Source organism: Epinephelus fuscoguttatus, linkage group LG12 (assembly GCF_011397635.1).
Source record: "Epinephelus fuscoguttatus linkage group LG12, E.fuscoguttatus.final_Chr_v1".
NCBI classification, from domain to species: domain Eukaryota; kingdom Metazoa; phylum Chordata; class Actinopteri; order Perciformes; family Serranidae; genus Epinephelus; species Epinephelus fuscoguttatus.
The window spans coordinates 42,968,494-42,984,605 of NC_064763.1; the positions used below are offsets into that span (position 1 = coordinate 42,968,494).

A 16,112-nucleotide genomic window follows, 5' to 3' on the forward strand; every position below is an offset into this window, starting at 1 on the left:
GGAGGGACATACACATTTAAACAGTTGTATTTTATATTTATCTTACCATCGACTTTTAAAGAAAACATGCAGGTTTGGAAGGAATAAATAAATAAAAAATCCCCCAAATGACACCATTAATCACAGCAACTGGACAAACAGATGTTGTTGTTGGATTTAAACAGATAGTGCAACATGCTTCTGTCCAAAAAAATAAAACACACAAACAAATTAATTAAACTTTTAAAATTTTAAATTAAACTTAAAATACTGATATTTAATCATAATCACTTTATTCTACGTGTCATTAAATTTTTTGCCAAAAATATTTTTGAATTTTAACTTTAATCTCTGGATTGGGATTTGGTCAGTTTAAATGTAATGTCGCAAATATTGAAAAGTACCTCAGGACTTTATTGTCCCGTTGAGAAAATTCTTTTCCAAAGCACCATCTCCATTTCCCAATGTCTGCTGCAGAACAGAACAAGACACACATCTGGAAACAGACAAACAAAACAGAGTCCACACTCTGGCCTGTTCAGCGAGGCCTTTTGTTCAGGGCGGCCATGACAGAAGGGATCAGCCTTTTCCCGGAGGTGTGAGGTGGGTGTTCAGTGGATGTGTGATGATGCAGCATGTGTTACGGCCCTGTTGGTTAAATCTGTGAGGTTTGGTGTGAGGAGACCAATTCTTCTGGAGGCTGTGAGTTTGGCCTTGTTTTTAACAGCTAACATGTTGAAGACGCAGGTGGAACAGTACAGGAGGATGGACTGTGCTTTGATACAGCAGCAGGAGGAGACATTATATTATACAGTATAATAATATGAATATATGTGTTTATAAAGTGTCTCACAACATTCTGACGTTATTAATTTAAAAGCATTTATGGTCTCTCTCTGAGTGAGACTTGTGGATATCATGATGTCACAGAGGAACAAAGTTCTGTAGAACATGTGGTGGCTCTTAAAAGAGCCTTTTGTTGCACTGAGTGCAGGTTAAAGATCCACTTTACTTCTTTCCTGCAGATTTCTTTCCTCCTGCAGCCTTCTTTCCTCCTGCCTTCTTTGCTGCGGCCTTCTTGGCAGCAGGTTTCTTTGCCGCAGGTTTCTTCACAGGCAACCTCTTTCCTGCAGGTTTCTTTGCAGGTTTCTTTGTAGGTTTCTTTGTAGGTTTCTTTGCACCAGCTTTCTTATCCTTCTTGGCACTATCCTTTTTCGCGCTGGTCTTCCTGGCACCAGCTTTCACCTTCTGTGTCTTGGCTTTTCTCTTTGTCGGTGACCCCTTACGGGCCTCGGAAACTGATCTCTCCCTCTTTTTCTTCTCTCCTTTGGGTTTCGCAGCAGCTGCCTTCTTCGGCTTGACAGCCTTGGGCTCCTTAACGATCTTGAAGGACCCGGAGGCTCCGGTCCCCCTCAGCTGCTTCAGGACCCCTTTCCCAGTCAGCCTGCACAGTGTCGTGTTTATGCGTCTGTTGGCCTTCTCCACGTCGATGGCCTTGGCAGCCAGGACCTTCTTGATGGCAGGTACCGTCATCCCTTTGCGGTCATTGCTCTCAGTCAGGACGGTGATGATGACCTTCGCCAGTGAAGGTCCGCCCGACCTGGAGCGGGGGGCCCGCTTCCTTTTCGGCGTGGGTTTGGCCGGTGGAGCCGCTGGTGCTTCTTCCGACATCTCTGACTCTGCGTGTCCGCTGAAAACTTCCACTCGTCTAACTGTGTGTGTGTGAGTGACTGAGGAGCCTCTGAGACTGAGGCGGCCTTTATGAAGCACATGAGAACCGTGGAGAGTCAACCCTCCCCGCCGCCCCGCCGCCCCGCTGCAAAGCGGCGCCACTTTGTGTTTTCTCTTCCGCAGTTTGCGGATAAAATTCATCCAAGAGAACCGTTTGAAAGCCCCGGTGTTACCGTATCAGAGAGAACACGTCCCTCCCTTCACACCGAGCTCATGTTTGGACACCGGGACTCGTTTGCTGAACTCCAGGAGGCTTCAAACCTCTCTGACGCGCAGTCACTTTGAGCACCGAGCAGCGAGTTTTCTTCACATTTCGTCTCTAAAAACGTCTCAAAGTGTTTTTATCCAGAGTAACAGCGGTGTTCCGGTCAGCAGAGACACGTGGGGATGTAACCACACTGACACCGCCGCAGTAATCTGATTACTTTAGTTTTAATAAGGCAGTTTTTCGGTGGTGGTAAACACACGGGTGCTGCCGGTGAATCTGGGCGGTTACCTGTCACAGGTAGAGCCGCGTGCATCGATCATCACATTATAGATTTACATGTGACATCACTGTGATCACATTCAACAACACACACACACACACACACACACACACACACACACACACACACACACACACACACACACAGTGAGTATCAAATGTCTCTGTTTGGGACACTTCACACGTTATTAACAGACACATCGATCCCAGAATAAACTGAGGAACAATCACATTAATATTTGTAAGTAAGTAAGTAAAATTTATTTATACAGCACTTCTCACAGAGAGGACTCACAAAGTGCTTCACAAGATAAAATACAAAAAATATAATAACAGAAGCAATGCAAAATACACAAAAACAACTAAAAAGTAAAGTGCAGCGAAATACAGAGATGATACAATGGACAATTAATGGAACACAAGCCTAAACAGATGTGTTTTTAACTGCTTTTTGAAAGTGTCCACAGAAGAGGCCGCTCTCAGCTCATGAGGTAGTGCATTCCACCATTTAGGTGCAACAGCCTTAAAGGCTCTATCACCTTTGGTCTTTAATCTTGTGTGAGGGACAGTAAGTAGGTGGCCTTCAGCGGACCGCAGTGACCTGACAGGACAGTGAAAGGACACCAGATCTGTCAAGTATGCAGGTGCTTGACCATGGAGGGCTCTGTAAGTGATGGTTAGAATCTTGTGCTGGATCCTGAAATTAACAGGGATTTGATATTATTATCATTTATTTCTTGTGATCTCTTTTCAGTCGAGCTCAGAGCCTTTAGCCCCTGTGATGTCACAGTAAAGTATAGTATATATGAATCAATCAATTTTATTTATAAAGCCCAATATCACAAATCACAATTTGCCTCACAGGGCTTTACAGCATACGACATCCCTCTGTCCTTATGACCCTCACAGCTGATCAGGAAAAACTCCCCAAAAAACCCTTTAACGGGGAAAAAATGGTAGAAACCTCAGGAAGAGCAACTGAGGAGGGATCCCTCTTCCAGGACGGACAGACGTGCAATAGATGTCGTACAGAACAGATCAGCATGATAAATTAACAGTAATCCATATGACACAATGAGACAGAGAGAGAGAGAGAGAGAGAGAGAGATGCAGGTAATGACAGTAACTTACAACAACATTAATGAAAGTAATAATATTATAATTACATATACACACACATATACATATGCATATATAGACGGCACCCCCATCGGGAGACCAGGAACAACTCTCAGTGTGGCAGGCCCCCATGAGGAAACACTGGAGCTAAAAACTGCGGGACTAAAACAGTAGGATAGGATAAAAGGTATAAAAAGAACCAAATAAACAAACAGCTATTTAGCTAGTTAGTAGCTAGGTAAGAATGATCTAAAACATAGACATAAACTGCATCAAAACTAAAACCTATAACTAAAATAACAAAAGATAAAGATTAAATGAGATAAGAATGTAAAAAGAGGAAGGGTAAGGACATAAAAAATAAATAAAAATAGATAATAGATGGATACATCGGTTATAAGAGATTTAAAATAGATAAATAAAGAGATCAGTTAAAAGCCTGATTAAAAAGATGAGTCTTGAGCCTCTTTTTAAAAACATCAACAGTCTCTGCAGCTCAGAGGGGTATTCCAGAAAGTGGGTTTAGTGAAAACTCAGAGTAAGTTAACCTGAGATGAGGGAAACTCTGGGTTTTCAGTTCCAGACAGAGAGGTAACTGAAACTCTGAGTCAGTCACCATGGTAACAGACTCTGTGAACATAACCTGCTCGCTGACAGGTTTTCTTCAATAAACCCTGAGTTTCTCTCTGTCTCCTCCCTCTTACACGCTGTTTCATTTCCTCATTCATTCAGTCCGTGTCAAAGCTTGTATCGAAGCGCATTCATTAGCGGAGATTTACCGTCTGTCACAGTCTAAATCCTGCTGGATATTAGTTTGTTACTCAGGACTGTCTGAAGTTACTGAATTTATGCACATCAGTCATTTCTTTGGACATCAGCTTTTGTCTTTACATTCAAATATTACACAGCGAGAATTCACCCTCAGCTCAGAATCAAACCTCTGTCCTTTTTATATTTATTATTTTTATAACACTGTGCACAAGGATCAGACTGTCAGTCTGTCAGAGCAGCTCCACATGTTTATTGCACATAATGTGTAGGTCTAATTATTTAAATGTTAAAATGGGTATGAAGCTTTAGACACGTAGTATCAGTGACTAATGATCTCTATCACTGATGTCACTGGTCGCACTGATGGAACATAACTCCTATAGCCTAATATTGGGGATTATATGTTCATATTTCTGAGTGAGCAATGGTGCAGCATTTCACTGTCTTTACATTTACTACATTTGTAGCTGAAATAAAGTCACTGAATGCTGTTGAGTCAAGATACAAATAGATGTGCAACATTTTCAAATCTACTGTATTTTAACCTCAACGTCTTTTCAGGTGCAAATCACCAAACATATTATTACTGGGTCAGACTGTGAGTTTACAGTCATGTCTTTATGTCTTTGATCTATAGCCTAGCCTATATGTTTGAAATCTTCTGCCTCCTGTGTTTTTCCCCATCAGATTAAATCTGAACAAATATATTATGATATATTATTAATATAATGTAATGTATCTACAGCCTGATACACAGTCAGATTCCACCACTTTATCTTCATTAAGGAAATGTAAGTCTGATAAATGATGAATAAACTTTTTTATTAACTTTATGGTTAACTTATTGACACTTTCCTCGCTCTGACTCAGGCTCTTCTTTTAAAGATAAACGTGCACCGTCTGCTACACATGCATTAATATCTCTACATCCACTGGATTAAAATGGAGGCGCTGTCTTTTATTTACCTGTTGCCATGGTGAATCGTGGAGTCGGAGCTCCATTGATGATGGCTTTTTATTGTCGGTTTAACTCAGAGTGAACATACTCAGAGTTGACTGAACTAACTCAGATCAGCTGTTCTGGAACCGGTAACTCAGAGTTTCCCATCTCAGGGTAAATCAACTCAGAGTTCAGGGTTAGACTCAGAGTTTGTTGAACCTCCTGCCTGGAATACCCCTCTGAGGTTCTCTGGCAGGCTGTTCCACAATCGGGGGCCATAATAACTAAATGCCGCCTCCCCGTATGTTTTAGTCCTGACTTGTGGTACAGTTAAAAGGCCGGTAATACCGAGTGACATTATATGTGATCACACAGACATCAGCGTTAATGACACTCACCGTCTGCAGGTCAGCTGCCTCAGCTACACACCAATCTGGAAATCCATCGGTTGAAAAAAAACAAACCAAAACAAAAAATTTTTTTTTCTTCCTTTACCTCTGGAAGCACAGCCCGGAGTTTTTCAACTAACAGAAGTGCAGGAGCCTCAGCGATCGCTCACGTTCTTCACTTCCAGCGGTGCCCCCAGGGAACCACCGTGTTGTTTACAAATACTTCGGGTAGAAAACCAGCAGAGTTTAGCTATATATCACATTTTGCACGTCACTATATCACCGTGTAGACTAATCTGATGTTTGTTAAGTCTATAAACACAATGACTGAACAGACGTTACTATTTCTGTGTGTTTTGTAATTAATAACATGGTTATCATAGATTAGCTGGGCTAACCGTTAGCTGTTAACGTTAGCCGTTAGCGGTATCTGTAATAACCATAGACTGTATAAAAATAAGGTAATAACTCAATAAACGGTCCGTGAATAAAATATTTTTTCCAGCGGATATCTTAGTTACAACATGATTGAGCTAGCAAAGCAGTTTTGTGTTGCTATGTGTGGTATTTATTCAGTTTGGGAAATCACGATGTCTAGAAAGCATCAGTGGCTGCAGCTGACAGGGACAGTTAGCAAAGCTAACATCAGGACGTCATCTGTTAAAAGCCTCCCGTTGTTGGATACGACATGAAACTACTCCAGTTAGCTCAATCATGTTGTAACTCAGACATCCCCTGGAAAAAATATTTTTTAAATCCAGTATCTTTGGGGAAACTGCACTGATTTCAGCACCACAGAGGAGATATCTGTTGCCAGATCTTGTGAGACTGTGTTGTTGAGACAGAGACAGGTCTTGAACAAAGTAAATTTTCTCCTGATTTGTCCATCTGAAATTTGCCATTTTGGTGTCGGAATGTTCTGGAGATATGTGGCTTGCGATAAATGATTCCAATATTTGCTTCTGTGACTATGGGGCAAAAGAATCGGCCCTAATCTGTAATCACGTTCATTTCTCCCACTGAAGTCAGTGGACTCAGGACCTGCTGTTAGTCTCCTAAAGGGGCGAACCTCATGTGACACTGTTACAGGAAACTGACTCGCAGTGGACCGTCTTGGTTTATCCCATAGACATATATATATGTATACATGTCTGTGGTTTATCCACTGTCTTTGTCTTGGCCATGCCCCCTCCATTGTTATTGGCTGAAGCGCAGCATCGTTTAAAGTCAAGAACAGACTCACAGACAAAGCTGCCAAGATCATCGGCCTCAACAGCACAGCCACTGCACTGGACCCCAGTCACCCCCTCAACCCACATTTCACACTGCTTCCTTCTGGACACCGGTACAGGACACTCCCTGGAAAAAAATCAGATGCAACGATAGCTTCGTCCCCGAGGCCATCACAGAACTAAACAAAACTCAAAACGGCAGTGACGTGTAAATGTGTCTGTATTATACTGTATGTTATGTGTTGAGAATCCATGTGTGTGGCACATGTATGATGTCTGTGGGGTAATATTTATCATATTAACTTTGCCATTATTATTGTAACTATATATGACTGAGAGATGAGAGAGAAGAGGCCAAGCTCTGCAGAGTGCGAGTGTGTGGCTCTTAAAAGAGCCTTTGTGTTGTAGCTGTGTGTGTGAGTGAGAGCAGAGGTGTTTACTTGGAGCTGGTGTACTTGGTGACGGCCTTGGTGCCCTCAGACACGGCGTGCTTGGCCAGCTCCCCGGGCAGCAGGAGGCGGACGGCGGTCTGGATCTCCCTGGAAGTGATGGTGGAGCGCTTGTTGTAGTGAGCCAGACGGGAGGCCTCACCGGCGATGCGCTCAAAGATGTCGCTGACGAAGGAGTTCATGATGCCCATGGCCTTGGAGGAGATGCCGGTGTCGGGGTGGACCTGCTTGAGCACCTTGTACACGTAGATGGCGTAGCTCTCCCTCCTCTTCGGCTTCCTCTTCCTGCCGGTCTTGGTGACCTTAGAAGCGGCTTTCTTTGAGCCCTTCTTTCCTGCTTTAGGTGGTTCAGGCATGTTTGCCGCTGTTTTCTTACGAATGTGTTACTCCGGGAGCTTTCTTTATATACGCCTCATGCAAATTTGACTGTGCTGTTGCTCGCACAGGATTGGCTGAGCTCTGTGGTCTGAGACTGAGCGCGCGCTTCAGAGAGCAGCTACAGGTGTGTGACAGTAATGAATAAATATTACATCACATAAAATGACCAACATAAAAACAAAATGATTTAAGGACCTTCACCAGGACGATGCAGTCCACCAACATTTCTAATATTATATATATAAAGTACAACCTTTAATCTTTATTAACCCTGTAAGACCCAGATATAGAAAAAATGAGCATTTTTTTTACCTCTCAGATATTGTTTTAGAGGCCTCTGATGTAGAAATCAAAGAGTTTTCAAATTTTTTACATTTTAGTAAGTTTTTAGGGAAATGTCGTAAATTTGCAACGTTGGGCACAGTTGGGAGCAGAGCTTCTGTGTTTGTACTCACTTTGTCTGAACAGATATACAGAACATTTAAGTATTCATTTGCAGGGTTGATTTCTTACTTAGCACCATGACAGTATATATCATGAGTAATAATCACACAACAATCATAGCTTTATGAATAAGCATTTATAAATAAAAATATTGGAAAAAAATATATTTACAATTTCCTCCGTCACTTTCAATGTGGGTTACTACATTCAAACACTACTGTCTGGCTGGCCTATTATGCTCTCTGCTTATCATACTAAAAGGAACACATGCTTCCCCCCAGAGCACTTAGAGGTTCACATTCAAGACCATTCGCACCTGTCCCTGAACAATGCAGCAGGCATCCCCCCAACAAATCCAGAACAATCGGAACCTGTTTTTCTATCTCCTAATGCTACAAACTGCTGCTTGGGCAACACTGAGAAAAATAGCTAGGATCATTTAGAAGTTAAAAAACAAACAAAAAACTACAAAGATACAGGGAGTTTCAAATACTGCTATAGATGCTGGAGTTTCAAATACCCCATATAATTTATTCACATGTTTAATTATGGTCTAAGCTAAACTTAGTAAAAATTTAATAGAAAAGCACATTTAGAGCTTCATTACAATGAATCATCTAATACTTTAAATTTCTACTACATTTATTTTCAATGTGTGACCATGTGAGAAGTGCAGTGACCTTATGTAATGTGTAAGGAGGAGCACAGGCTATTCTGACTACCACACCGACCCAGTGTTGTAGAATTACAACATAGACATAACAAGCTATAAATCAAATTTGATGAATGTTTTCCAAAACAACTAAATATGTACATGTTCTAGACATGTTCAGACAGGAATTTTACTTACTTTAATCCTGACAAATTCAGTCATGCAAAAAAAGGAGATGAGCTCAATGTGAAGTTTGCAGGTAGAGTGAGTTCATGGCCAGATGACCAGACCTGTACACACTTCTTCTGTCCAGTAGCAACCCAACAGCAGGACCATTAACTATGTAAATGTGGTCTTGAGAAAAAAAAAAATTGCAGGCCTTTTTTAGAATTGTTAAAAGTGATGTTGTAATTTTGCATCAGTGGGTTTTACAGGGTTAAACAACACTCTAGTATGAACGGTCATTATTCTGTGCAGTGGTTGAACGATTTATTTTATTAAAGTTTAGAGTACTCAACTTGGGTTATTTTATTCTACATTATAATTGTTTAATTCAGAAGCAAATACATTTTGTTGTAGCTGTCAGATGTACGCAGTGCAGTATTTAACACTTTCCATACAGGGATTTCAAAATGTGAATATACATGATCGTTTTGAATGAACACAAACTCAACTTGACAATATGTGGCGTTAGGGTTGATAAAAATGATTTAAACAGAAATATGTCAGGTACTTTAAATACATTGTGTTACAGTTCCGTATGAAGGAGCGTGTTCTGAGCTTTGCTAGTTTGTGATTTTAATTGTGTTGTTCTATTAATACAGTCTCGTGTCAGGACGCGTCTCTTGAGGTGAGAGTGTGCGGCTCTTAAAAGAGCCTTTGTGTTGTTGAGTATCAGCGGGTCAGTGAGAGTTTAACCTCCGAAGCCGTACAGGGTGCGGCCCTGCCTCTTGAGAGCGTACACCACATCCATGGCGGTGACCGTCTTCCTCTTGGCGTGCTCGGTGTAGGTGACGGCGTCACGGATGACGTTCTCCAGGAAGACCTTGAGCACCCCGCGGGTCTCCTCGTAGATGAGACCGGAGATACGCTTCACTCCGCCGCGGCGAGCCAGACGGCGGATGGCGGGTTTGGTGATTCCCTGGATGTTATCACGGAGAACTTTGCGGTGACGCTTGGCGCCTCCTTTACCGAGTCCTTTGCCTCCTTTGCCTCTTCCGCTCATGGCTGATGCTTGACAGTTGGATCGTAAGAAACGAATGCTTTACACGTTCGACACCTGCTGGTTATACTTCTTAACTGCGGACGTAAATGAAGACAGCTAACGTGAACTGGGGTGGGCGGGGCCAAACTCAGCAGCCCGTCAACTTCCCTCCTCTAAATCCATGACCGTTAATCACAACCACAACACATTTTAGATATTTAAAGGATTTTGCTCTGACTTTACTTTATTGTTTTATCTCTTTATTGTTCTATTTGATTATTTTAATTATTCATTTTAAGATGAGGCAACTGAAAAGTTTCTAGACTTTGTTTTATAGTTTTTTACAGATGTGTCCTATTGTTATTGATATTCTGCAGTCTTCATATATATATATATATATATATATAAATATAAAGGTGACAATTATTCTTATATTGCATGGTGAGCAGAGTGACTGCTGTCCTGAACGGTCCCTGTCTGTCTGTCTGTCTGTCTTTCCTTTTCGATCAGTTCTTTCTATATTATTATCAAAATTCGAGTTTCCCTGCTTAGTTTTATACTTTTTATTTATCACGTTTAAATATTTCTACTTTAAATTACGTGTAACAACACTGAGGTCAAACCGACAGTCATCGAACCCCTTTGTACTGTGTAAATGTAATGTATGTATATAACATAAATAAAATATATAGCACTGTGCACATTAATGAAGGGTATTAGGTGTAAAAGTGACAAGTATTAAACAGCAGGCTGATAAACAAATAGTAACAAAGAAACATGAAAACAAGAATTGGTAACAAAAAAATATTTAATATGTTTGAATGAAGCACACTGCACTTTGCTTTCAACTTAGTCCATTGTTTCTCCGCATTTACATTATCGCTAATTCTTATTATAGTTTTGTGTCAAAGGGAACCATTAAGGATGTCATTACATGGCGTAAACCAGAGCTTTTAACTAGTCTTCATCTTAATTTTGCTCTGTAGTCATTCATGTGTGTTCTGTCATGCTTTGTGTAGCGAATATTAAGAAAATAATGTTTCTTGACTGTTGATGTTTGGTGATAACGACTGTCATCAGGCTCAGATGTGTTTCAGTGTTTAACCACTTCATAAACACTGTAACATCACACAGACAGTAAGACAGGATCAGAGTCTTTAGTTCAGTGTGTGTGGCTCTGAAAAGAGCCGTTTGTTTGTTTGTTTGTTTGTTTGTAGCCGGGTGTTTACTTCTTGGGAGGCTTCTCGGCCTTCTTGGGCAGCAGCACCGCCTGGATGTTGGGCAGCACGCCGCCCTGAGCGATGGTGACTCCGCCCAGCAGCTTGTTGAGCTCCTCGTCGTTGCGGACGGCCAGCTGCAGGTGACGGGGGATGATCCTGGTCTTCTTGTTGTCGCGGGCAGCGTTCCCAGCCAGCTCCAGGATCTCAGCGGTCAGATACTCCAGCACCGCCGCCAGGTACACCGGAGCTCCGGCACCGACCCGCTGAGCGTAGTTGCCCTTCCTCAGGAGCCTGTGGACACGGCCGACAGGGAACTGAAGCCCGGCCCGAGATGAGCGGCTCTTCGCCTTGGCTTTGACCTTTCCAGTTTTTCCGCCACCACGACCAGACATCTTGTTTATTTTCTTTGGCTTTCAAAGAGAGAACTATAACAATAACGCGCAATCAACTGCCTTATATAGCTACAGCAGCTGCTCTGTGATTGGCCGAAGTGAGCACGACTCCCATCCTCCAATCAGAGGAGAGTTCATATTTACCACTGTACTTCCTGTCAGTTGAAATGACTCATCTCAAGTTTTCAAACGACTTGTAACGTGTGAATGATGTTGATGTATTTTAATATATTGTCATTGTTTTTAACTAATGCAAAGTGTCTTTGAGTTCTATGAAAAGTGCTTTATAAATAAAATATATTCCTGCTGCTACTTCAAAATTAAACCAGACATCACGTTATATTCCCTTTTGTCAATCATGTTGTTAATGTTTAGTTTCAGTAGGTATAATTTTATATTGCTCAGTAAAAGTTAAGAGGTAATTAGTCTCTGACATCACTACAGAAAACAAACTAACTGGTTTTCCACATGTGTACTGGGTCCTTACTGTTCTGTGTGCTGGTGAAGAGTCATCCAGCTCGAGGGAATCTCAGGTGCTGTTTTACAGGCAACTGGACCTTTCACATCTCATCTCAGAGGCTTCTTCAGGTCTACCTGACTGGTGCGGAGTCACAGGCTTTAAACTTTAAAAGGTCTTTAAAGGTCACCTGTGAGTCAGTGACCCACCCGTCTCATGTGTCATTAGGGTTTCAGTTTGACGTGGATGACCATCCTTCTTCTCTGGCCAAGATGTGAACATAGCTGTCCTCGAAGAAGCGTCCGATCTCCTTTTGATGTAAAAGGACTGCTGAGTCTTGACCTGAGGAGCTGGCTCTGCTGAGTCTTGTCTTCTCCTGTGATTTCCCACATGTGTCTTCATTATTACCTCTGCCAAGGAGGTTATGTTTTCACCAGCATTGGTCTGTTTGTCTGTCTGTTTGATTGTTTGCTAAATAACTCAAAAAGTTATGAACGGATTTTGATGAAATTTTCAGGTGGTGATCGGTTGAAGCAAAGTGGATAAAATAATAAAATAGTGCTAAATAGCACTGTGTATTCACCGAGTTTTAGAATAGACTCATTCCATGACCAGACGTGCGCCACCGGTTGGCAGGCCTACTTGGGCTCGTCAGGAATACACAGTCTATCGTCTGACTGAATGGGGGTTCTTATTCGTATAGGCTTCGCCCTCTAAGAGCTGTCACTATTGGGTTTATCCCCGCGTGCATGTGCAGTCGTGAAGATTTTCTTTCGTGCCACTGTGCCCTGCACAGTTGCCTCTCTCAGGTCCGCAAACAGGGTATATAATACCTGCGTGACCAGAGATCTGCTCCCTGCTTAAAAGACCAGTTGTTTATCATGAAATTACCATCTCACTGAGTCCTGAACAAGCCCAGAATAATGAATTTGTTACTGCTAAAGTTAAGCTCTCTTCAAACTCCAGCATGCTCCTCATGTCAGTTTATTGTCCACCTGGTGTCACTCCATCTCCACATCTCTTTCAAGAAACCCTCCTAAAAGAAAAGACACTTGTAATAATGGGAGATTTTAACGCCAAACATTCATCTTTCAATAACAAAAGTACAAACCAGTCAGGTATTATACTAAACAACATAATTGAACAGTTTGATCTTGTCCTCTTAAACAATGATGAATAATACCAATTTGCTATCAGGGCACAGTGGCGTGAAAGAAAATCTTCACGACTGCGCATGCACGCGGGGCTAAACCCAATAGCGACAGCTCTTAGAGGGCTGCGCCTATACTCATAGAATCGGTGGTTACAGTACGTAACCAACGTTTTCCTGACTCAGTGACACGGTATGTACAAGACACTGCTGTTGATTAAAGCTGCCTTCCAAGTTGATGTTTTGGTCATGCACATAACGTTAGCGATTGTCAAATATGTCAAATGTTAGCCAATGTTAGCGATTACATTGAAGACATCTTCAGCTGGTACTAGAGCCAGCACATTTTTAAACAGCCATAAATGGCAATATTGCCTATTTCTTTCTACAGGTGTGTTTATTCCTGCTGTTACAAAAAGGTAGCATAACGTTAGCAATTCACAAACGTCAGCAGTTAGAGAAATTTAGCTAACCGTTAGCGATTAGCGAATTCAACTCTGCCAGGCCGGCGTGCTCCGGTCCCAGGCAGTTCTCACAGTGGCCATGAAGGTCAAAGTTTCTGATGATAGTGGACAGACAGGCCGGGCAGGTCCGGTCGCCGTCTGATGTCCTCCTGGAGGTGATCGTAGCAGAGTTGAATTCTCATGTGCTTGCAAGTTCGCTGAAGAAAAATGGGAGCTGATTATACGGTCTCGAGGCAATTTATAGCAAAGGTGAGACCGTGGGTGGGGTCCACACAGCAGGTGGGCGTAGAGTGAAATTTCTCAGTGCGCGAGGGATAAACCCACCAGCGATAGCCTTAGAGGACGAAGCCTATGCGAAATAGAACTATAAAAAACATTTGCAGCCATTTTTGTAATATTCAGTGTGATTATTATATCAAGTGATTACATGACTCATATTTTTGGAGGTAGTAATTAAAAAAAAAAAAAAACTTTCATTTTCTCTTTTTGTCATTAGCAGCAATTTCCCGCAAAAAAAAAAAAAAAAAACATAAAAATGCCACAATCTTTATGTGATTTTTGACAAAATTGGCCGTAAATTCAAGGGGTTTTTTTGCTGCGAGATCCTGGAGGGACTGAAATACACACTGAAATATAACAACATCAGTATATGTAGGCTCATCAATAATTCAAAGACATAACGTCGGCCGTGGACCAGAATGCTCCTTTCTGCCTTCCCACCAGTCCCACTCATCCCTGGCATGGACTATATCCTGCTCCGCCCTTAACCCACTAGCGATAGCCTTAGAGGGTGAAGCCTATACAAAACAGAATGATAGTTATGTACTGTAACTCCAAATTCTATGAGTACAGGCGCAGCCCTCTAAGTTATGGGCCCCACTGGCTCTGTGAGTAGCTGAAAAAAAGCTGTTCTGGGAGCTGATTGTACGGTCTCGATGCAATTTATAGTCAAGGTGAGACCGTGGGTGGGGCCCATCCCACAGGTGGGCGTGGACTAAATTTTCTCAGTGCTACGCATGCGCACGAAGGTATAAACCCCAGCAATAGCCTTATTGTGCATTCCCACCAAAAGCTTCATGAGTGTCATAAGCAGCCGGCAGCCATTCATTTTCAATGCACGCTGGCAACGAAGGGTGTCAGGGGTGTCGGCTGCAGCGAGCGGCACAATACCAGCGACCAGAGCGTCAAGTTGAAGTTGAGAGAAGCTGAACTTTATGCAAATGAGCAGTGCCACCGCCACAGCAGCAGCCAATTGCAGATCTGGATTCTCAAGCCTAGATAGACACATCTGCAGCGCCCCGCCCCTTTGGCCACTGTAAGCGCCTGCTGGAGCTGACAGTGTCAGCGATGTCAGCGACCAGAGCGCCCGCAGACGACCATGAAGCTTTTGGTGGGAATGCACAGTTAGAGGGCTGCGCCTATACTCATAGAATCTGGAGTTACAGTACATAACCATCGCAGTGTGTATATTCATCATGAAATTTCTCATCTTTACGAAACTTGTGTTTCAGGCTCTGGATGCGCTGTGCAATGCAACGGTTATTTGGCATGCTGGGATTCTCTTGTTTGAAAGGTAAGGCTAGGCAGTAGTTTCCATCTTTATCTTTGCTGAGTGCTTCATAACATCCAAGAATTTTACATCTTCTCTGGACATTTCATCTGTTTCCTTACTGGTTCTTTCAATGAAGTCCTGATTGTACTGTTTAACCAGTAGCTCCTCCAGGTTCACAATGAATATGTGATTGACAAAAGCAGCAGGGCAGCCACTTTCATCCCTGATGTCACTGTCTCCTCTCAAGGGACCGTAGATGACCCGGCCCAGTAGGGTCCATCCCCCTGGCTGTTGACCAGCTTCCAAGGTTCCAATACCTTGGAAGCATTCGTCCCAGTGAGTAGGTCACTGCCGGAGTCTATTTTATGAATCTTGATATTCTTCAAGTAAGGCCACTGTGTCAGGTCTTGTGGCCTCGGAATGTTGAGCTGAGAAACAGGCATGGTCTTATGTGCGAACACATCAGATAGTTGAATGAAATCATCTTTGTCCAGACCACATATTTTCAAACCTGAGATATGATGACTGGTCACAGGCTTCACTTGGTTCATGGTACGCAAAAGAATAAATGTTTTTTGGGGAGTTTTTCCTGATCAGCTGTGAGGGTCATAAGGACAGAGGGATGTCATATGCTGTAAACTCCTGTGAGGCAAATTGTGATTTGTGATATTGGGCTTTATAAAGATAGATAGATTGATAGATAGATTGATGGTCTTTCGTCGTGTTATGTTCAGCCTTCTCATCAAGCTTTCTGTGCAAAAGGTAGAGGAACTTCCATGATCCAAGAATGCATATGTTTGCAACGCTGTGTCCCCCTCGTGGCTCTTTACTTTAACAGGTACGATGGAGAAGGTGCAGGTTTCATCACCGGCCCCGATATGCCTACATGTGTGAGGTGCATTGCTCCCAGCTGGTTTCTCATTTTGTTCTGTATGTTCTGATTTCCTTTCTTTGTCCTTGTGTTCAATGTGAAGTATTTCAGGATGATTCTGGTTGCACACATCACAGGTCAAACGGCTCTTGCAGTCTTTGCTCACGTGTCCTATTTTCAAACATCCAAAACAGACTCCCTTTATCTTTAAGAAGTCTATTTTTTCTCTGT

The 16,112-nt window shown here is 42.4% G+C and overlaps 4 protein-coding genes across 4 annotated transcripts in view; 1 reads left to right on the top strand and 3 right to left on the bottom strand.

Annotated features, from left to right (window-relative positions):
- Nucleotides 1–16,112, top strand: part of LOC125898743 (uncharacterized) — a 233,730-nt gene that overhangs the window by 79,609 nt on the left and 138,009 nt on the right. The gene's annotated exons all lie outside the window — the stretch shown is intronic.
- Nucleotides 697–1,692, bottom strand: LOC125898782 (histone H1.4-like). Its single transcript, XM_049592726.1, has one exon. The coding sequence runs from the start codon at nucleotides 1,648–1,650 to the stop codon at nucleotides 988–990; it is 663 nt and encodes a 220-aa protein (XP_049448683.1). The 5' UTR covers nucleotides 1,651–1,692; the 3' UTR covers nucleotides 697–987.
- Nucleotides 7,053–7,455, bottom strand: LOC125898794 (histone H2B 1/2-like). The gene has a single exon (XM_049592740.1). The coding sequence runs from the start codon at nucleotides 7,451–7,453 to the stop codon at nucleotides 7,085–7,087; it is 369 nt and encodes a 122-aa protein (XP_049448697.1). The 5' UTR covers nucleotides 7,454–7,455; the 3' UTR covers nucleotides 7,053–7,084.
- On the bottom strand, nucleotides 10,679–11,421 carry LOC125898790 (histone H2A, sperm-like). The gene has a single exon (XM_049592735.1). It carries the CDS (start codon nucleotides 11,385–11,387, stop codon nucleotides 11,001–11,003), a length of 387 nt encoding a protein of 128 aa, XP_049448692.1. The 5' UTR covers nucleotides 11,388–11,421; the 3' UTR covers nucleotides 10,679–11,000.

Bases quoted from the DNA above. Each gene is read 5' to 3' on its own strand.
- LOC125898782 (XM_049592726.1), bottom strand. From the start codon at position 1,650: ATGTCGGAAGAAGCACCAGCGGCTCCACCGGCCAAACCCACGCCGAAA.
- LOC125898794 (XM_049592740.1), bottom strand. From the start codon at position 7,453: ATGCCTGAACCACCTAAAGCAGGAAAGAAGGGCTCAAAGAAAGCCGCT.
- LOC125898790 (XM_049592735.1), bottom strand. From the start codon at position 11,387: ATGTCTGGTCGTGGTGGCGGAAAAACTGGAAAGGTCAAAGCCAAGGCG.